General features: G+C 37.9%; 1 protein-coding gene across 6 annotated transcripts in view; it reads left to right on the top strand.

Moving 5' to 3' along the window:
* The window catches only part of RNF111 (ring finger protein 111), a 99691-nt gene that overhangs the window by 60359 nt on the left and 16499 nt on the right, over window positions 1-22833 (top strand). For all 6 annotated transcript variants that reach the window (XM_040492836.1, XM_040492831.1, XM_040492835.1 and 3 more), the window contains 4 exons: window positions 846-972; window positions 4665-4828; window positions 7809-8003; window positions 18558-18877. In XM_040492836.1, the coding sequence (XP_040348770.1) occupies window positions 846-972; window positions 4665-4828; window positions 7809-8003; window positions 18558-18877 (806 nt within the window). The remainder of the gene's footprint in view (window positions 1-845; window positions 973-4664; window positions 4829-7808; window positions 8004-18557; window positions 18878-22833) is intronic.

Genomic DNA, 22833 nt, shown 5'->3' on the forward strand with positions numbered 1-22833 from the left:
GTCTGTCTTGGGTAAAATTAACAGCAAATATACTATCTTTATTTTAAATTTTTTTTTTTTTCAACGTTTATTTATTTTTGGGACAGAGAGAGACAGAGCATGAACGGGGGAGGGGCAGAGACAGAGGGAGACACAGAATCGGAAACAGGCTCCAGGCTCTGAGCCATCAGCCCAGAGCCCAACGCGGGGCTCGAACTCACAGACCGCGAGATCGTGACCTGGCTGAAGTCGGACGCCTAACCGACTGCGCCACCCAGGCGCCCCAATACTATCTTTATTTTAGATATTAAAGAGTTATTATAGAATGTGAATATCTTATATAAGATCTTAATACCTTTAGATATTACAGGATTAATATTTCTATATAAGATCATACAAATTAATATGGAAATCACTGGGGTGCCTGGGTGGCTCAGTCGGTTAAGTGTCCGACTTTGCCTCAGGTCATGATCTCACAGTTCGTGGGTTCGAGCCCCACATTGGGCTCTGTGCTGATAGCTCAGAGCCTGGAGCCTGCTTCGGATTCTGTGTCTCCCTCTCTCTCTGCCCCTCCCCAGCTCACACTCTGTCGTCTCTCCCTCTCTCAAAGATAGATAAACATTAAAAAAAAATTAAAATATATGGAAACCACTAAAAGTTGTAAAGAACAAATCATAAAAGGAAATAAACATGAAGATGCACAGATTAAGAGAGTAAGTACTGTTTTCACTGTGTATGTTTAGCTCTGGTCTTTAAAAAAATTTTCTTTTGACAGGTAGGATTTTTACTTTTATAATGAATTTCATAGCCTTCAAAGTAAAAGTTTTTGTCTGTTAGTTTAAAACATTTTTCCTTTTTGTTTCCAGGAAGTATTGATGAAGATGTTGTGGTGATAGAAGCTTCCTCCACTCCCCAGGTCACTGCCAATGAAGAAATTAATGTTACCTCAACTGACAGTGAGGTGGAGATTGTAACAGTTGGAGAAAGCTATCGGTATGATTTTAATTCCTGTTTGCAGATGTGAAGTTTTAAATGTAAATATTTAAACATTTGTGCTGCAGATACTTGGATTCTTTTACCCTTTTTTTTTTTTTTTTTTTTTTTTTTTGAGACCTCATTTGAGCATAACCAGATTAGTGGTCTTCAAACCAGGTTGCATTAGACTCACCTGGGAAGATAATAAAGTAAAATTGTTCCCTGGATCATATATCCTGGACCAACAGAAAAGCACTGCAAATGTACAGTGGGAGTTAAGAGTTAATGCTACAGATAAACAGTAGTTTTACTTAGTGCTTTACAAAATTTAGTTTGTTTTATGATTCAGAGTTCATGAGCTTCTTTGAGTTTTAGATGTGAATAAAACATAAGTATTAGGAATGGTACTAAAAGTAAAAGTAGTGAAAAATATTAAGGAGTATTGATATTTATGTATTCATTTTTGTTCTAATCTATTTCAGGATTTCATTGATAGCAGTGAAATTTGTGCTATTAGGGCAATGTAGTATAAAACATATTTTTGTAATTTTTTTGGTCCTTCACTCAGTAATTTTATCTAAACCCTGAACTAAAAAATGAATGAAAATATGTCATTCCTTGATAAATAACTGGAAGTAATATTGCCCTTTTGTGAATTACTTTGACCAAAAAAAAAGAAAAAGGAAAAAAGAAACCATAACACTATTCATTTTGTGCTTTAGATGATTACAGATATTGATACAAAAGGCAGTAGAGTGTTCCTTTATTCCATTTGATATGCCAAACTAATCTATGGATGAACCTTAATTTTTGTGTTGGGGTGAATTTAGAAATGCATTTGCTCTTTGTGTTTTAATTTGTGTTATTTATTAATTTTTTTTTTTTTTTTGGAAGCATGTTACAAACATACTTAGAATGTGCTTCTCCATTTGTACTTTTCCTTTGGCGTACTGCTTCTAATGGCATGGAGGAGAGCACTCTGTAATGTATCTGTTTCAGTTTTAAATGATTTTCCTAGACTCAAGAAAATTGGTACTCCATGGTAGGTGCTACAGTTACCCTGTGACTGTACGTAGTGCTTGATACAATACTACTCAGTTTTTATGAGCTACAAGGATTGCTGAAATGAAGGACCTATCTTTGTGGAACTGGAGATCTTTCTTGTCATGGAGGTGCTTAATGTTCAAGCAGATGCATTTACCATAGTAATGGACCACGATCTTGAAAAAGACACACAGTGCTCATGACCCGTATTTTCCTTACTGTTACACGGGATATTAACTTTGTCACTGTTTAGCTGGCTTTTGGTCTTTCCTCTCTGAGAATGCATCCAGGGCCTCCTGGCTGGCTCAGTCAGGAGAATATGAGACTCTTGATCTCAGGGTTGTGGATTCAGGCTCCATGTTGGCTGTAGAGTTTGCTTAAAAACAAGATCTTTAAAAAGAGAGAGAGCAAGAATGCATCTGTGTTTCAGATTCTTTAATTTTAGGATTTGACAGTTGTCACTAATCATAGGGACCACTAAGGCCTCTGTGAAAACCATTCCTTATACATCAGGTTTTTAGTATAATATTTGAAGGTTTCATGAACTGCAAAGTGGACCTGGAACTTTATTTTTTTTATTTTTATTTTTTCAACGTTTATTTATTTTTGGGACAGAGAGAGACAGAGCATGAACGTGGGAGGGGCAGAGAGAGAGGGAGACACAGAATCAGAAACAGGCTCCAGGCTCTGAGCCATCAGCCCAGAGCCTGACGCGAGCCTGACGCGGGGCTCGAACTCACGGACCACGAGATCGTGACCTGGCTGAAGTCGGACGCTTAACCGACTGCGCCACCCAGGCGTCCTGGACCTGGAACTTTAATGCGTTCATTAAGAGCCTCCCAGAAATAATAGACTATTTGGTCTCATTACAGTCTCTTGGTTTCTCAAGAATTTTAAATTGTGATCTCTCTTTCCATCCAAAACCATTTCATCCTGAGACATTTGTTTACTATCATGCCTTGATCTCCACAATTCTTGCTGGAATGCAGCGTCTTTTTTTTCTGTGTCTCCGGAATTCACCTTTATACTCCTGGTTACTTGAGAATTTCATTTTACAATTAGAGCTTCTTTCTAAATTCTTAGGCTCTACAATTCATTTTCAGCCCCGGTTCTTCTCTGAGTGGTCAAGCCTACATCCCTGATGACTATATATTAACGGATCTGGTTCACCCTTTCCATACAAGCTGACAATAAGCTTCTTTTTTTTTTCTTAAAGATAATTTTTTTTTTTAATAATCTCTATACCCATTGTAGGACTTGAACTCACAACCCCAATATCAAGAGTTTCATATTCTTCCAAATGAGCCAGCTAGGTGCCCCTGACAATAATCTTTAAGCAGTTTTTACATTCAGTTTGGGCAAAAGGAAAAAAATCAACTCATAAGCCCCACCTTTTTAAAACACTTATTTTTCTCCTGAATCTTGAATAATATCCTTCTGAACCCTCAGTTCAGACTATTATGGTGAATCCTTGAGTTTTTTTTTTAATACTTAGAGATAATTTAGTGGAATACAACACGATGCACATAATAAAAGATGATATCAGTGTTAGGTGTTGAGGGTTTGTGGTTACATGCTTTAAAAGCAAAAAGTGGGGGTGCCTGGGTAGCTTAGTTGGTTAAGCATCCAACTTTGGCTCAAGTCATGATCTCACAGTTTGTGGGTTCGAGCCCCGTGTTGGGCTCTGTGTTGACACCTCAGAGCCTGGAGCCTGCTTCAGATTCTGTCTCCCTCTCTTTCTCTGCCCCTCCCCTGCTTGTGCTCTCTCTGTCTCTCTCTTTCTCAAAAACAAACAAAGCATAAAGTGGCTCAAACAAGTGATGTTTCTTATGATTACCAAACTAGTAAACTGGCTGTAACTATCTTTACCTGTCCTAATCCCAGAAAATCTCTGGTGCCTTGAATCTTTAAAAAAAATTTTTTTTTCAAATGTTTATTTACTTTTGAGACAGAGACAGAGCATGAGTGGGACAGAGGCAGACAGAGAGGGAGACACAGAATCTGAAGTAGGTTCTAATCTCTGAGCTGTCAGCACAAGGCCCGACATGGGTCTTGAACCCACAAACCGTGAGAACATGACCTGAGCTGAAGTTGGATACTTCACCAACTAAGCCACCTAGGTGCCCCACCTTGAATCTTTTTTAGGACAATACCGGAAACTTATCTTGGTTTAGGACTCTCAAAGCCATGTTTTGCAAATTCAGTCTGGATTCAACATACAAGATTGTGTGGGTGTTATTTAATGTTTAACATATTGATGTTTTTGTTACTTTACCTGTGGTGAATAATTTCAGGTATTAAATAAAATGTAAATACTGGATTACAACCCGGTGAGTATTCAAAATAACCATTGAAAAGAGAGCAGCATTCTTGAAACAGAATCCTGTATTTTATACCAGTGATTGGTCTCACATATCATTTCACATATTCTCAGGTCAGTTGGTTGGTGAACATTTGTTGAACATTTCATTCAGCAAATGTTTTATTGAATGCCAGGCATTGTGCTAGTCATAATTTTTAATTCTATTACCATTATTTCCTTGGAGAAGAAACTTTATAACTTGAACTTCACAACATGTTTTGTAAGAAAGGCTTATGATTTCTTAAGAACTAAAATTCTTGTTCATTTTTTTATGTTTACTAATTTAATATTGATGTCATTTAAGGTCTCGTTCAACTCTTGGACACTCCAGATCTCATTGGAGCCAAGGTTCAAATTCTCATACAAGTCGGCCACAGGAGCCACGGAACCGCAGTAGGATCTCTACTGTTATTCAACCCTTGAGGCAAAATGCAGCAGAAGTTGTGGACCTTACTGTTGATGAAGATGGTAGGTTGGATTAGTAACAGTGTAGAATTAAGAAGAAAACTGATAAAATCAGATACCTTTGAAGCTCCTAAAATGAAACTCCTGCCACTTCCTGTTAATATTATTAAACTACTGGAAAGTTTTTGGATATTCTAATCTTATTTTTCACTTGATATAATTACCTCAGTTTATAAATTGTGCCTAAAATTCTTTCATTGTTGTTGCTCAGTAGTTATTTTCTTAGGAAAAAACTATTTTTTACAGGTGGTAGCTTGAGCTACCCTCAGACTTACCTATTACTTTAATTTATAATATTATTGTCATGCTTTAACTTTGCTATGAAAAATAGAAGTGACAGGGATGCCTGGGTGGCTCAGTCGGTTAAGTGTCCAACTTTGGCTCAGGTCATGATCTCGCGATTCATGGGTTCGAGCCCCACGTCGGCCTCTGTGCTTGTAGCTCAGAGCCTGGAACTTGCTTCAGATTCTGTGTCTTTGTCTCTCTCTGCCCATCCCCTGATTGCATGCTCTTTCTCTCTCAAAAATAAATAAACATTAAAAAAAGAAAAATAGAAATGACACTTTTTAAATACAACAGAAAAGCAACATAACTTGAATTTACGTGGTTAATACTGGTTATTTGAAATGTCAAAATTGCTTTAAAAATTATGTTATCCTCTAATATTACCAGTACCTTTGTGCTGCTTGGCTGTGGTGTTTTCTTTCGGCTTGCAACTGCATCCAAGTAACTAAGAAAAGAAAGCTAGAATTGGAAAACAGGTGAAGGAAAGTGGTAGCATGTATGAATATATGAATATTTAGGTGTAGATTTTCCCACATAAGTGAAAATTACCCTAAGATAGTAGTTAGTTACATCTTAGAAGGAAATGGTCAGTCATAATTTCCTTAGAGGAAGATGATAAGCCTTATATGAATTTGTTAGCTTTAAATTGGAGGAAGGATACATAAGATAGGTAGGAAGAAAGGCCTGGTACAATCAGCTGTTGTATGGATTGTTTGCAGCTTGGGTGATCAAAGCTTTCAGTGTATGACTACTTTGAATTAAGATGTTTATGAAGAGGTAATTTACTCCTATTATCTGCATTTCATTGAACCATGTCTCAGCTTTTATTTTGAAGTGCCATAAATTATCTGTAAGACAGTGATTAATATATTAGGGATTCATTTAAGATTACTCAAAGTTAATTAAATTAGGATTACTATGTTGGAAACTATGTTTTCCCTGTGATGTCTGCCAGCCAGTAAATAGGAAAAGGTGATAGAGTAGTCTTTTAACCCATTGGAATTAGTTCGACCAGAAGACTTTCACTAGGTTATAAGTATTCCAGTGATCATTAGATGCCTTCTTCTCCCTACTAGTTTCTCTCATTGGAAGACATCTATCTTATTAAAAGTAAGTCCAAAATATTAAGTATATCAGTTAGACCAATGGTTCTTAAGTGCTGACCATTTTGTGCCCCTGAAGATATTTGGCAATATCTGCAGACATTTTTGGTTCTTACACTTGGGGAAGAGTACTGCTAATGTCTAATGGGTTGAGGCCCGGATGCCACTAAACATCCTAAAAGGCACAGGACAGCCGTGCCAGTACCGACTCCCATCTCTAGCAAAAAATTACCCAGCCCAAACTGTCAATACTGCTAAGGTCAAAATGTTAAATACCATTTGCCAATAAACAGAGGTTCCTTCCTCCCCTTTTTATGTATAAGGAAATATATTTGTTTATGCATCCAGAGTACAGTGTCCCATGTAGATCAGCAGGCACTATTTGTGTTTCAGGAATCCACTCAGCATACTGCATTGTATAGAATAGTTTATCCTCTCATTCTGTATCACATTAAGAGAGTCCCTTCTCAGATCTAATTGTTCTGACTGTGCTTTGGACAGACTTATTTTCACCTTTTAAACAACTGTTTTCAGTCTGAAATATAACTTGTATATAAGTTAAGGTCTGCCTGATCAAAAAGAATGAAATCTTGCCATTTGCAACTACATGGATGGAACTAGAGGGTATTAACTAAGTGAAATTAGAGACAAACATCGTATGACTTCACTCATATGAGGACTTTAAGATACAAAACAGATGAACATAAGGGAAGGGAAGCAAAAATAAAAACAGGAGCGGGGGACAAAACATAAGAGACTCTTAAATATGGAGAACAAACAGAGGGTTACTGGAGAGGTTGTGGGAGGGGGTATGTGCTAAACAGGGAAGGGGCATTAAGGAATCTACTCCTGAAATCATTGTTGCACATATGCTAACTAACTTGGATGTATATTTAAAAAATAAATTTGAAAAAAAAGAAAAATCTGCCTGAAATTTCTTTTACTTTCTACAAAAATTTTACTTTTGTTAGAAAGCACTGATGATTATCAATATTTGCAAACAAATTTTTGAAAAAGGCATGTAAGAAAGAGACTAACACAGTGTTAAAAATCATAGCTAATGTTTAAGTATATGTAAACCATTATACAGAGTGCTTTATATGTGTGACCTGAGTTCATCCTAACAATAGTTGTGTGAGGAAAATTCTGTACTTTCCCAGTTCTACAGACGAGGAAATGGAGAGTGTTTAAGTAACTTATCCATGACTGTAGTGTCCATGCAGTCTGACTCTAGAATTCATTCTGTACCAGAGAAAGTGTAATTTGTAATACTGGTCTGATAGCCTGTGACAATGTATATGAAAATAGTAAAGGGGCTTTTACTTTCCTTTTCTCATTTTCTCCTTTGTGATCAGAAAATTTACATAATTGTTACCCAAAAGACTGTGGTAATCACCTGAATGTTAGAATATGCATATATGTTGATTTTTTTTAATGCAGTAATTGTATTTTAGTAGCATGTCATTTTAATGTTGCATGCTAACTTTATGAAAGCTTTTAAAATTTAATAATTATAAAAATGTTACCATGAATTAAAATATAACCCATTACCTGATCTGTTTTGAAATGCTGATTTAACATTTTGTATTTTGCAGAACCTACTGTAGTACCAACCACTTCTGCAAGAATGGAATCACAAACCACAAGCACTTCCATTAACAATTCAAATCCATCTACCTCTGAGCAGGCCTCTGATACTGCTTCAGCTGTCACTGGTAGTCAACCCCCCACAGTGTCAGAGACTTCAGCTACTCTTACAAGCAATAGCATGACTGGTACTTCCATAGGAGGTATGTAATAAAGTGGGGAAGCACCATTTTTTGTTACTCTTTTTAGGAAAAGTATTCTTGTTGCTATATTAGCAAGAGCATATTTGTAGAATAAATCCTGTGTGAGCAAAATAATGTCTTTAGAATTAGACTATGATTTCATATTTCAGTTTGTGTGCTATATATTACCAAAGTGTCATAGCTCAACTGAAAGAGATCAGTGAGAATGAAATGGCTGACCAAAAATATGAGCAACAAAAGAAAAAATAGGTAAATTGAACTTCATCAAAATGTAAAACTTTTGTACATCAGAAACATTATCAAGAAAGTGAAAAGACATGGCCACAGCAACTTCTTACTCAACGTGTCTCCAGAGGCAAGGGAAACAAAAGCAAAAATGAACTACTGGGACCTCATCAAGATAAAAAGCTACTGCACAGCGAAGGCAACAATCAGCAAAACTAAAAGGCAACCAATGGAATGGGAGAAGATATTTGCAAATGACATATCAGATAAAGGGTTAGTATCCACAAATCTATGAAGAACTTCTCAAATTCAATACCCAAAAAACAAATAATCCAGTGAAGAAATGGGCAAGAGGCATGAATAGACACTTCTCCAAAGAAGACATCCAGGTGGCCAACCAACACATGAAAAAATTCTCAACGTCACTCATCATCAGGGAAAAACAAATCAAAACCACAATGAGATACTACCTTGTACCTGTCAGAATGGCTAACATTAACAACTTAGGCAACAACAGATGTTGGCGAGGATGCAGAGAAAGAGGATCTCTTTTGCACTGCTGGTGGGAATGCAGACTGGTGCAGCCACTCTGGAAAATAGTATGGAGGTTTCTCAAGAAATTAAAAATAGAACTACCCTACGACCCAGCAATTGCATTACTAGGTATTTATCCACGGGATACAGGTATGCTGTTTCGAAGGGACACGTGCACCCCAATGTTTATAGCAGCACTATGAACAATAGCCAAAGTATGGAAAGAGCCCAAATGTCCATCAATGGAGGAATGGATAAAGAAGATGTGTGGCACAAAAACAGACACATAGACCAAAGGAATAGAATAGAAACCCCAGAACTAGACCCACAAACGTATGGCCAACTCATCTTTGACAAAGCAGGAAAGAACATCCAATGGAAAAAAGAGTGTCTTTAACAAATGGTGCTGGGAGAACTGGACAGCAACATGCAGAAGGTTGAAACTAGACCACTTTCTCACACCATTCACAAAAATAAACTCAAAGTGGATAAAGGACCTGAATGTGAGACAGGAAACCATCAAAACCCTAGAGGAGAAAGCAGGAAAATACCTCTCTGACCTCAGCCGTAGCAATCTTTTACTCGACACATCCCCAAAGGCAAGGGAATTAAAAGCAAAAATGAATACTGGGACCTTATGAAGATAAAAAGCTTCTGCAGAGCAAAGGAAACAACCAGCAAAACTAAAAGGCAACCAACGGAATGGTAAAAGATATTTGCAAATGAAATATAAGACAAAGGGCTAATATCCAAAATCTATAAAGAGCTCACCAAACTCCACACCCGAGAAACAAATAACCCAGTGAAGAAATGGGCAGAAAACATGAATAGACACTTCTCTAAAAAAGACATCTGGATGGGCAACAGGCACATGAAAAGATGCTCAACGTCACTCCTCATCAGGGAAATACACATCAAAACCACACTCAGATATCACCTCATGCCAGTCAGAGTGGCCAAAATGAACAAATCAGGAGACTATAGAGACTGGCGAGGATGTGGAGAAACGGGAACCCTCTTGCACTGTTGGTGGGAATGCAAATTCGTGCAGCCACTCTGGAAAGCAGTGTGGAGGTTCCTCAGAAAATTAAAAATAGACCTACCCTATGACCCAGCAGTAGCACTGCTAGGAATTTACCCAAGGGATACAGGAGTACTGATGCATAGGGGCACTTGTACCCCAGTGTTTATAGCAGCACTCTCAACAATAGCCAAATTGTGGAAAGAGCCTACATGTCCATCAACTGATGAATGGATAAAGAAATTATGGTTTATATACACAATGGAGTACTACATGGCAATGAGAAAGAACAAAATATGGCCCTTTGTAGTAACGTGGATGGAAATGGACAGTGTGATGCTAAGTGAAATAAGCCGTACAGAGAAAGACAGGTGCCATATGGTTTCACTCTTATGTGGATCCTGAGAAACTTAACAGAAACCCATGGGGGAGGGGAAGGAAAAAAAAAAAAAAGAGGTTGGAGTGGGAGAGAGCCAAAGCATAGAGACTCTTAAAAACTGAGAACAAACTGAGGGTTGATGGGGGGTGGGAGGGAGGGGAGGGTGGGTGATGGGTATTGAGGAGGGCACCTTTTGGGATGAGCACTGGGTGTTGTATGGAAACCAATTTGACAATAAATTTCATGTATTGAAAAAAAAAGATGTGTGTGTGTGTGTGTGTATGTATGTATATATACATACACACACACACACACACACACACACACACACACACACACACAATGGAGTATTACTCGGCAGTCAAAAAGAATGAAATCTTGCCATTTGCAACTACGTGGATAGAACTGGAGGGTATTATGCTAAGTGAAATTAGAGAAAGACAAATATTATATGACTTCATTCATATGAGGACTTTAAGATACAAAACAGATGGACATAAGGGAAGAGAAACAAAAATAATTTAAAAACAGGGAGGAGGACAAAACATATGAGACTTAAATATGGAGAACAGAAGGTTACTTGGAGGGGTTGTGGGTGAGGGTGGGCTAAATGGGTAAGGGGTATTAAGGAATCTACTCTTGAAATCATTGTTGCACTATATGCTAACTTGGATGTAAATTGAAAATAAATAAAACTGAAAAAAATAAATACAACTCTGGAAAATAAAGTAAAGGAATGACAGAATTGACTGCATAAAAATTTAAAATATATGGGCCAAGGGCACCTAAGTGGCTCAGTCAGTTGCACATCCAGCTCTTGATTTTGACTCAGGTCATGATCTCAGGGTCATGAAACAGTCTGGCATTGTACTCATGTGCTGGGCATGGAGCCGCCTTAAGATTTTCTCTCTCCCCTTCTCCCGTTTTCCCTCTTCCCACCTCCTGGCCACTTGCTCTCTAAAAAGAAAAAAAAAAAATACAGGTCCTGATACATAATGTAAGCAAAAATTAAAAATCAAGAGAAAATATTTGTAATATATATCAAACTATGAGTCTCTGCAGTATCCACCATGACTCCAAAAAAGGGGTTACAAAAAGACAAAATGAACAATGTAAAAATAGCAAAATATATAATAAAATAACGAAAGAACATTAAAAACAAAGAAAGTGAAAAGAGCCTACAGAGTGTAAGAAAAATACTTGAAAATCATATATTTGATAAGGGTCTAGTATCCAGAATATATAAAGAGCTTACACAGCTCAACAATTAAAAGACAGATAATCCTAGTTTAAAAATGGGCAGAGAATTTGCGTAGGTATTTTTCCAAAGAAGATACACAGTTAATCAAGAAAGACATGAAAACAGCATACTTAGTTATTAGAGAAATGCAAATCAAAACCACAGCGAAGTATTACTTTATCTTCATCAGGATGTCTGTTACTCAAAAAAAAACAAAAACAAAAACAAAACAAAACAAAAAACAAACAACCAAAGAACAGGAAATCAGAAAATAGCCAGTGTTGACAAGAATGTAGAGGAATTGGGGGCGCCTGGGTGGCGCAGTCGGTTAAGCGTCCGACTTCAGCCAGGTCACGATCTCGCGGTCCGTGAGTTCGAGCCCCGCGTCGGACTCTGGGCTGATGGCTCGGAGCCTGGAGCCTGTTTCCGATTCTGTGTCTCCCTCTCTCTCTGCCCCTCCCCCGTTCATGCCCTGTTTCTCTCTGTCCCACAAATAAATAAACGTTGAAAAAAAAATTAAAAAAAAAAAAAAAAAAAAAGAATGTAGAGGAATTGGAACCCTAATGAACATCTGGTGGAAATGTAAAATGGTGCAGCTGCCTTGGAAAACACTTTGGCAGTTCCTCAAAATGTTAAACCATAGTTATCATATGACCTACAATCTGACTCCTAAGTATGTCCTCAAAACAATTGAAAATGAGGATAGGGGTTTTTAAAAAAGCTTGATGTCCATTTTCTCAGTTTCTTTTTTTGTTTGTTTGTTTTTTGTTCTTTTGATGTCATATCTATGAAACCATTTCCTAATCCAGGGTCACAAAGATATTCCTGTATGTCATTAAGTGTTTTCAGCTCTTACCTCAGATTACTATGTTTCAGTTAGCAATGATACCTCTGGTACTTTCTCCTATGAGATGTTTAACTGAGCATTAAGCTAGCCTTCTTTGTTTCCTGGACAATGGCACAGAGATAGGAATTTGCTGACCATTTATTAACAGCGATATTATAGACCCTGTATGTCATAGATTGACTGTATCTCTGAGCATTAATAATGAGACCACCTTATACTGTCTATCATTTTTTATTTTTATTTTTTTATTAAAATATTTTTTAATGTTTATTTTTGAGAGAGACTCAAAATAAGATTCTCTCTTATTTTGGGGAGGGGCAGAGCAAGAGGGAGACACAGAATCTGAAGTAGGCTCCAGGCTCTGAGCTGTCAGCACAGAGCCCGATGTGGGGCTTGAACTCACAAGCCAGGAGATGATGACCTGAGCTGAAGTTGGATGCTTAACCAACTGAGCCACCCAGGCATCCTATTTTTTACTTTTCATAGTATCTTCCTTTTTACAATATTCTCATAAATTACATTGAGTAGATTAGGAAATTGCTTGTGGCTGGATTAGGTCTTCCTTCTGTGGGAAATTGAGAGTGGAAACCAGAATCCAAGGAGGTTTCCCAAAAGTGTCTTTTAAATACTATATTCTTTGAAAAAAATGTAGGCAGAAATGAAATGGGCTAATTTTTATTTCATTTATTGAGTGTATACTCTTTCCCAAGTACTATACTGAGTGTCTTCTGTATTGTTTTATATATTATTATTTAATCCTTTTAAGGATTAAAAAATCCTTTTAAGGATTTTAAGGATTAATCCTTTGTTAATATAACTCTTCCCATTTCAGAAATGAAGACATCTGGAAGTTAAATACTTTCATCAAAGTCAATAATAATCTTTGAGGCAAAGATTTGAACTTTTCTCATTCACTCCTTTCCCCTGGTAGCTTTAGGTACTCTCTTGTCTAGGTTTTATGTGACACAGTCCCAACTTTATTTCAGTTCTGTCTCAAAGGTTTTATCTCTATTTATTTTTTAAGACTCTTGTTGCTCAGAATTCACATTTTATATCTAACATAGTGATGACATTACTACCTGAATGGTTTTCTCATGATACTATTTTACCTATATTGATGATTACCTTTGGGATAGACTTGTTTGTGTTGTATTTCTCTGGACTAGGGGAACCTTGTTCCAGGCCAAATTGTTTTCTTTATAAACCTGATAGAAGTACATACAGATATTCAGACTATATTAGGAGCACTCAGTTCTGCTGGCTTCATTTCCTGCTAAGACTCTATAGAACTTGTTCTGTAGAGTTCTTTAGATTCTATTCCTTACTTTGCACCTTCTTGCATATTTCCAACCTTGAATCATTCAAGCCATCTAACTACTCCTGTTGAGGTTTTTAGATGGGACTGGTGAAAATCATAGAACTAGGCAGATTGGTGTCTCATAAATTTATGGAATCTAATCTTGGGCTTTTGGTAATAAGTTGCCATAGGGTGATGTATCTCAGTTAATTCCCTGTCCTCCTTCTCCTTCCTTCTTCTTGCCTTCCAAAATTTTCTCATTCTCCTCAAAACTGTGATTTCCCCAGAGAAAAATAAAAAGTAAATGAAGGTTCTTGAGCACTCATAACTTCCAGCCCTCCATGAAAACCTTTATATCTATCCTTCTCTCCTAATTCCCGGTCCTTTAACTCTTTCCTATCCCTTCCAGTCCCTTTATTCATCCTCTACCTCTTGTCCCTTCTTGTGTCCTTGACCTTGCTTTAACAGTTATCTTCTCTATGTCTTCAGCATCTTTATTGGTTCCATGACCTTAGTATGCATGTGTACATTTGTGTCAAGTCTGTATGCACTTAAAAGGGTCTTCTGTATCTTAAACTCCTTCCTTTAACTTGCTTCTGACTCTTGTTAAAACAAACATGATGTTAACAAAACCTGGCAGTAATCTCATCTCTGTTTTCTCCCACAGCCTTGTTCATATCCTTTTTCCCTGGCCCATCTCATAACTGCACATGTTTTCACCTACCATGTGCAGTATGCTAGTGACCTTACATTTTGTGTTTCCAGAGCCATCTCTTTGTTTTAAACTTTTATATCCAGCTGCCTATTGGACATCTCCTCTGGACCATTCTTTAGTCACCTCAAACTCAACATGCCCAGGCAGCTCATCATTTGTCTGGCTCTTCCATGTGTTCTTATTTTGTGCATGCGTATCTTATATATTCATTTATTCAGATGTGTTTATTGATTACACACTAATAATCAGGCACTGTCCTAGGCACTGGGAACAAAACATAAATTCTCTGTCCTAACAGAACTAATGTTCTAGTGGATAATAATAGCTAACATCTGTTGAGCTTATAATGTTAGTCCATGATTTATCTGTATTAACTGATTTTTGTGATAACTTACAAGGCAGATTCTATTACTCTTCTCATTTTACAGGCGAAGTTACTTGCCTATGGTTATATGGTAGTGGAGCAAGAATTCAAACCTAGGAAGTCTGGTTTGGAGCCTGCACTCTTCCTTTCTGCCAGAATTTCTGAACCCTGACGTTATTGTCTTTGTGTTGTACAGTCCTTTGTATTGCGGGGTTGGGGGGAGGTGTTCTTGTGCATTGTAGGATATTTAGCAGCATTTTTGGCCTCTGCCTACTAAATACTAGTAGTACCACTTCCCCTCCAGTTGTGACAACCAAAAATGTCCCCAGGTGTTACCATATGTTCCCTGGGGGGCAGCATTGCTCTGTGCTATATTAGAACCCAGTGCTGCTGTTATAATGCTGGTTGATTTAAATCTTACGTTGTTTCCATACTTGATGGTGATCTCCTTGAGGACTAAAGATCAAGTTACTCTCTTCTTAGCACTTAGCTCCGTCATGCCTCTTTCCCCTTGTGAGGCTAACTTCTATTTAGCAAGGGCTTATTGAGCCACCTACATTGTGCACGCCTATTTCTAGTTGCTAGAGATAAAACAACAGAGGTAGACAACAGCACAAGTTATTTTAAAGACCAGGGCTTTCATTTTCACCATTGTATTTTCCAGTGCCTTTTGTAGATCCTTTACCATGCCATTAGTATGTGTAAGACTTGCCAAATGAATGAATAAATGCATGAATACATCTCAGTAATCCTGCTAGAATTACAAGAAAATACTTTAACCAGCTTGATGTTACTGAGCTGTGGAATTTATTTCTCTGGTGCAGGTTTGTTATTGGCCAGTTTCAGAGGACACTGAGCTGATTTTAATAAAAAGGAAGTGTTTTATTTGATTAGATCTTTGTGTTTCACTTCTAACGTATGGCAATTTTCCTTGGTCAGTAATCTCGAACAAGAGATTCAGTTGCCTTTACTTAGGATTCCTAGCCTGTTTGGGCAACAAAGAGTCTCTCTACTATAAGAAAATAGATTACTAATTTAATGGGAAGCCATACTGTACCCTAAGAAGTAGAACCATAAGGTCAGTCTTCTTTTTGAGGCTGAACTGTTAGTGATATGACCCTTTAAATATGTGGTCAGCTGTAAATATATTATAGTCATTATGCTTCCTCTTCTCTCACTCAGATTTTTATATTAGAAATATTTGAAGACAATGAAGGCAAGTTCTTTCTGAACGAATAAATATCCTGTCACTTCAGTCACAGCCTTACTAGTCTACAGATCTTTTGCTCTGGTTATACACTCTTCTCCTAAATTTTAGAGTTCCACATAATCCTTAAATAACTGGATTTGAAAATTAAAAGCATCTGAATTGGAAGGTCATTTAGTCTACCCGCTAAATGGATTTAGTGTTCCAGAGGTTTTAATCCTTTTTTATAAAGTAACACAATAAATGATACTCATTTGTACACTGTTTTGGCATGGGAGCTGAGATAAAATGCTTAAAATGTTGCCAGAAGTAAAGTTACATAATAGTTATTGCTACAAATATTACACCATATAGAAAATAATTAATGTTTGATTCAGCATAGCAAAGATAGCCTGTTGATCATGGTCTGTTCGTGATAAGCTGGTTGTAACTTTGTCCACGTTATGTAAGAAAATGGAATGCAAATGAATGAAAGTGACATAATTATGGAACTGACTTTGAATCTGCCATAATTTATGTTATAAAAAAGTAAACCAACACATGGGACGCCTGAGTGGCTCAGTCAGTTGAATGTCCAACTCTTGATTTCAGCTCAGGTCACAATCTCATGGTTCATGGGATCGAGCCACGTGTTGGGCTCTGTGCTGTGGTGCAGAGCCTGCTTTGGATTCTCTCTCCCTCTCTGCCCCTCTTCCTCTCGCTCATGTTCTTCCTTTCTCTCTCTTTCTCTCTCTCTCTCAGAATAAATAAACGTTAAAAGAAAAAGGTACCTTGACCTTCTTTTTGTCTCTCTCTCTCTCTCTGTGTTTTTTTTTTTTTTTTTTTTTTTTTGGTTATAAATTATTTGTGATGTTTAACGTCTCAACTGATGCTAATAAGGTAGTGCTAATTCTGGGAGGCAAAAAAAAAAAAAAAAAAGTTTTTTTCCTATCCAAGTTCACAGATTCCCTAAGTACAGTTATAAGATTAAGAACGTTTACAATAGATACAAGAAATTAGCCCAAATAGGACAGACTAGGAGCTTGGAGAAAAACAATGTACAGAGATTTTGAATGGAGATACTAACCCCTAACAGGGTTTGGATCACAGACCTTGCCCAGAAGAGAATCAGGAAAGGCAGGTTAGGACATGTATGAGAGGGCAGGCTTGGGAGAATTACAGGGAGGTTTGCTGCAATCAGACATATCAACCAGAGCCTGAAGCACCCCACCCAGATTCATTTTTGTGAGCCTGTAAATTCCCTGTATTATTTTAGCTAGTTTCGGTTGGATTTTCGTATTGTTTGTGAGTAACTAGAAGATTCCAAGTTGGAAAATTGACCCAGAAGAGGTTGGCTAGGTTCTATGGGCCAAATAGGAGCGGGGTATCCCTGGTATTGGTTACTCTAGAAATAGAGCCAGAACAGTGGTCCTCCAGAATCCTAAGGGTTCTGAGGAGAGAGCTTAGGAGTCAGGCGGGGAGAGGAAGAGGCTGATATTTGCAGGGGGAAGGATAGGGCTCTAGGCTCCCCACTCCTCTGATTTTTATATTTTCAGTAAAAATTTTTATCTCCATTTTTATCTGTTTTATATGGTTTCCACATAATATGCAGCTTCGGGAAAGGGTGCTGTTTTTTGGGGGTAGACTTTCTCAGGGCACTTTTGCAGTTCTTCTGGCATGGAAGGACGTACCTTCAAAATAACCCTGGGCATGTGGCAGAGAGCATCATCAGGACTCCAGTGTTTCCTACTTAGAGGATCATAACCTTTTCCAAAAACAATCATGCAAGTTCATTCATTTATTTTGGGAGAGTTTGTGGGGGTGGGGAGGGACAGAGGGAGAGAGAGAATCCCAAGCAGGCTCCATGCTGTTAGTGTAGAGCTTGACTTGGAGCTTGATCCCACGAACTGAGATCACGCTTGAGCCAAAATCAAGAGTCAGACACCTAACCGACTGAGCCACCTGGAATGTTTTAAATTCAATTTAAAGTTAATCATTTGTTATGACCTAGGAAAAGATGATCTCTTTCCATGTTTAAATATCATGGTAGATATGAGCCTTCTGAAGAATTTAGGCTTTCAGAAAAATCCCATTGAAGATCACTGCCTGAAATTATATGATATGCATATTAAGAATGTGGTACTATCATATTCTTATTTACAGAGATTTGAATTTAAAAAAAATTTTTTTAATGTTTTTTTTTTTTATTTTTGAGAGAGAGAGAGAGAGAAAGAAGTACAGAGAGAGAGGGAGACACAGAATCCAAAGCAGGCTCCAGGCTCCAAGCTGTCAGCAGAGCCTGACGTGAGGCTTGAACCTGTGAACTGCAAGTTCATGACCTGAGCCACAGCCGGACACTCAACCCACTGAGCCACCCAGGCACCCCTACAGAGATTGGAATTTTTTTTTTTTTTTTTTTTTTGTCAACGTTTATTTATTTTTGGGACAGAGAGAGACAGAGCATGAATGGGGGAGGGGCAGAGAGAGAGGGAGACACAGAATCGGAAACAGGCTCCAGGCTCTGAGCCATCAGCCCAGAGCCTGACGTGGGTCTCGAACTCCCAGACCATGAGATCGTGACCTGGCTGAAGTCGGACGCCCAACCGACTGCGCCACCCAGGCGCCCCCAGAGACTGGAATTTAATTAACATTCCTTTAGCTCTTTATTTACTTGTACACAGTACCTATTATTTACACAGTGATACCTGATCATTTGATTGTTCTGTGCATTTCTGTTTATTTCAAGATGACTCGAGGAGAACTGCATCTAGTGCTGTAACAGAAGGTGGCCCTCCTGCAATGCCAAGGTTACCTTCCTGCTGTCCCCAGCACTCACCATGTGGAGGGTCGTCACAGAATCACCATGCATTAGGACATCCACACACAAGTTGCTTTCAGCAGCATGGCCACCATTTTCAGCATCATCACCACCACCATCATACTCCCCACCCGGCTGTCCCTGTTTCTCCCTCCTTTAGTGATCCTACTTGCCCTGTGGAAAGACCTCCACAAGTACAAGCACCTTGTGGAGCCAATAGTAGTTCTGGTACCAGCTATCATGACCAGGTATGTGGAATTTGATAAATGTTTCTTTCTTAATTTTTAAAAATTGTGCTTTCCTTCGGGAGGTGGGGGGAGAACAATACTAATGATGCACTTTATATACTAAAAAAGTCATTTCTATTGCCCTTGCAAAAGTGGCCTAATTTCGTGGTTTGTGATTTTTTTTTTTTTTTTTAATTAAGTCTCTAGGATTTTCCGATGGTCTAAATTATTGCAACTAATTGGGAGGATCAAGGATGTAAAAAATTAGAAGTGATACTGTTTTTTATTCTGAAATGGTTTTTAGTGTTTGTAGTTAAATAAGGTGAATCTGATCTTTGGAATTTTGTTTCAGAGTGTTGAAAATACAGTGTCAACGTGATTCATGAGAAATTGGGAAATTTTCCTAGTTTTTTACCTTCAGCTTTTACTCTGGAGCTTCCTTTTATCTCCACTCATCTAGAAATAAACAGCCTTCTCAGATGCAAACCAATGACATGGTTGCTTAGGAGCAGATGAGGTTTTTAGTTTATGGGAAATTGAAATTCTAGTTAAGTAATTTAGTTGATATTGGTGAGTGCTTAAAATGTCAAATAATATTAAATTAGTATTGGTGATCATATGGAGTAAATGAAGGTCATGTATTATATGCTGTTGTAACTTTTGCTGTGTCATCTCTGTGTATAATTGTGATATAAATCCGAGTGGGTACATACTTAAAAAAATACAACATAATCTCAAGGTAAAGCTGTAACTGACATATACTAGAAAATAGTCAAAAAGAAAATTCAGAGCCACTCTTTGTCTGTATTCCCTGACCTTTCCTAAAGTACTTCCTTCATCTTTTTAAATTTTGATGGTTATCTCTCCTGGATTGGACAGATTAAAAATAACTAAGAGAGAGGGACATTCACTTAAAAAACAAAAGATGAACTGCTGTTTTTCAAGAGTAAATTAGAAAGGGTTTAGTAGGAAATATGATTAAAGAAATTTTAGACGATGTTTTGGTTCTGGTAAAAGTTCTACTGATCATCTAAATCTGTTCTGCCTCGGGGCGCCTGGGTGGCGCAGTCGGTTAAGCGTCCGACTTCAGCCAGGTCACGATCTCGCGGTCCGTGAGTTCGAGCCCCGCGTCAGGCTCTGGGCTGATGGCTCAGAGCCTGGAGCCTGTTTCCGATTCTGAGTCTCCCTCTCTCTCTGCCCGTCGCCCGTTCATGCTCTGTCTCTCTCTGTCCCAAAAGTAAATAAACGTTTAAAAAAAAAATAAAAAATAAAAAATAAATCTGTTCTGCCTCTTGGGAATGAGGAAGCATCAAGAAAAACTTTGTAGTGGACTGAATGAAAGGTTTTGCTTAAAAGCAAAATTTTCTTTCACTAGAAATTTGAGCTTAAAGGGGGAGTTTATAAGTATTGTAGAAAAATGATGAAGTACATCTACAGACTGCTCCCATATTCATTCAAGGGCTACCAAAATATGGGCCTTTTGTTTACAGACTCTTTTGTTGAACTAATAAAATAATACAACTAGTTTGAGAGATTGTGTATGTAACATTTTCTTTTAACCCAAGTGAGTTATTTATAGGTAGAATCTCTTTCACAGTTTTGTTCATTGTAATATAAATGTAACCTACTCACTTATATCTAATAGAGGTATTTGGACTACACACAGAACTTGGGGAAAATTAAGGATCACGCATTCATTGGTGATAATGGGTATGAAGGAGAACAGAGAGTCAAGTTTTGACGGTAAAAACAATTTGGAACTCATATAGACATTTAGAGGCCTCTGAAATCAGCCACATGCTCATGAGATAACATCAGGTATCTCCAGTTGAGACTTGTGTGGGCACAACAGGAGGTGGAGGAGTGGGGGAAGCAAACTGATCTGAGGATTTCTGATTGTGTAGATGTGTTACGATTAGTGCCAGATTGTGGGTAGGCAGAAAAAGTTGAGGAGGATTAGGCCTGATAACAGAGAAGGTTCTGCAGTCACTTGACTCTCTAGCCTTTACTGTTCCTTTGGATGTAGCGTTCTCTTTTGAGAGAACAGTTCAGTTAGTGTTTTGCATTCCTTATCACCTTTGTAAAGTAATACTTGCATTTCTGTACCCATCTTGCTTACCCACTCTTTTCCTTCTAGAGTAAGAATTGACTGAACTGTTAGAATTGTGAAGAGGGTTCTCTTTGTAGTTTTTTTCCCCTTTCTCTTTTGATTCTTTTAACTTTACCCTCATTTCCTTCTAGGAGGATATTCACCCTACTTTACTCACTCTCTGCGAGTGTTCTTAATCACTGACTGGAGAAAAAGATAGGAAATTTGCTCATCTTCATAGTATGTTGATAATCTAGTCCATTTGCCAAATCTTAGCCTAAATAGGAAAATAGGGAAGGGATATAAATTCACAATCTTACAGTATTTTTCTTAAGCCTTATTCCCCAAATCAAGGGACATACATTGTATTTGCCAACTCAAAAGAAAGAGCCCAGATGTTTGCTTGATTGTAGACACATGATACGGAAGAAGAAAGGAGTTCTTTTTCACCTTCCCACTGCTTCTCCTGAGCCATCATTCTCCTTCCCTTTTAACAGTCCGAGCTCCTTTTGTTTCTGTTATCCCTAGAGCCACAAGTCCATTGCAAGTACAGAGACCACTGTGATTCCTCTAAGGACTGCTGGGTGACTTCAGCCTCTAATAAATGCAGTTCCCTAGCTTTCTTCATCTCCAGCTCCTCAGCTTCCAGTATTGAACACTTCTTGCATATAATTTAAAATATAACATCAAATTATTATTTTCTTTAATTACATTTTATTTATTTATTTTAAATTTTAACGCTTATTTATTTTTGAGACAGAGAGAGACAGAGCATGAACAGGGGAGGGGCAGAGAGAGAGGGAGACACAGAGTCTGAAACAGGCTCCAGGCTCTGAGCGGTCAGCACAGAGCCCGACGCGAGGCTCGAACTCACGGACCGTGAGATCATGACCTGAGCCGAAGGTCGATGCTTAACCGACCGAGCCACCCAGGTGCCCCTTTAATTACATTTTAAAAATTACAGCTATACTCAACACTAAGTAAAAACTTGTATTTAAATTACTTAAGAATTGGGGTGCCTGGGTGGCTCAGTCGGTTAAGCATCCAACTTCAGCTCGGGTCACGATCCCGCGGTCCGTGAGTTCGAGCCCCGCATCGGGCTCTCGGCTGATGGCTCGGAGCCTGGAGCCTGCTTCCGATTCTGTGTCTCCCTCTCTCTCTGCCCCTCCCCCGTTCATGCTCTGTCTCTGTCTCAAAATAAATAAACGTTAAAAATCAATTATTTAAGAATACAAAGGGACAATTTGGTTTTTGTAATCTGCCCTAGAGTAGATTGTGATCAAGTGAAGTGTTTTACTTAGGACTTTTCAAAATGCTTTGGAGGAGAAACTTAATTACTGGTGAATAGACATGGAATCTAGAGTCTGGTTTATTTTTCAGCTTAGTAAAGGGACTTGTCTTAAATTGTACTTTTAATTTTTTAGTAAATGAAAAGGTTATGAGGCATAGCTGGCTCATAGTTCATCTTGAATAATCTTCCACCCTTTATTGTCTTGGATAATGTTTGCGTTATTAGAGTTTTAGTTGAGTGCTTGCTATACACAGTTCAGAAACAGGACAGACCAGCTTTTACCTAGAATCCTTAATCTTCATTGGTGTGGTTTTACGTTTTCCAAAGGAGTCCTAAATTAATAATCAAAATTTGAGGGTAAAGAAGAATATGGATGTATTATTTTAAAGTTTATTTCTCTCTAAGATCTAGAGGATGGAAGAGAAATAGACCTTAAAATAATATATTAATTAATTTTTGTTTATCTTGTAGCGTGATCCTATGCTTGAGTTTTAAAAACTGATATAACCACTACAGTTTTTACAATCCAGGATATACATAGTACTTTTTGTTGTTGTTGTTGTTGTTGTTGTTGTTGTTGTTGTTGTTGTTGTTGTT

The sequence above is a fragment of the Herpailurus yagouaroundi genome, unplaced genomic scaffold (genome assembly GCF_014898765.1).
Source record: "Herpailurus yagouaroundi ecotype Mexico unplaced genomic scaffold, PumYag 184, whole genome shotgun sequence".
Taxonomy (NCBI): domain Eukaryota; kingdom Metazoa; phylum Chordata; class Mammalia; order Carnivora; family Felidae; genus Herpailurus; species Herpailurus yagouaroundi.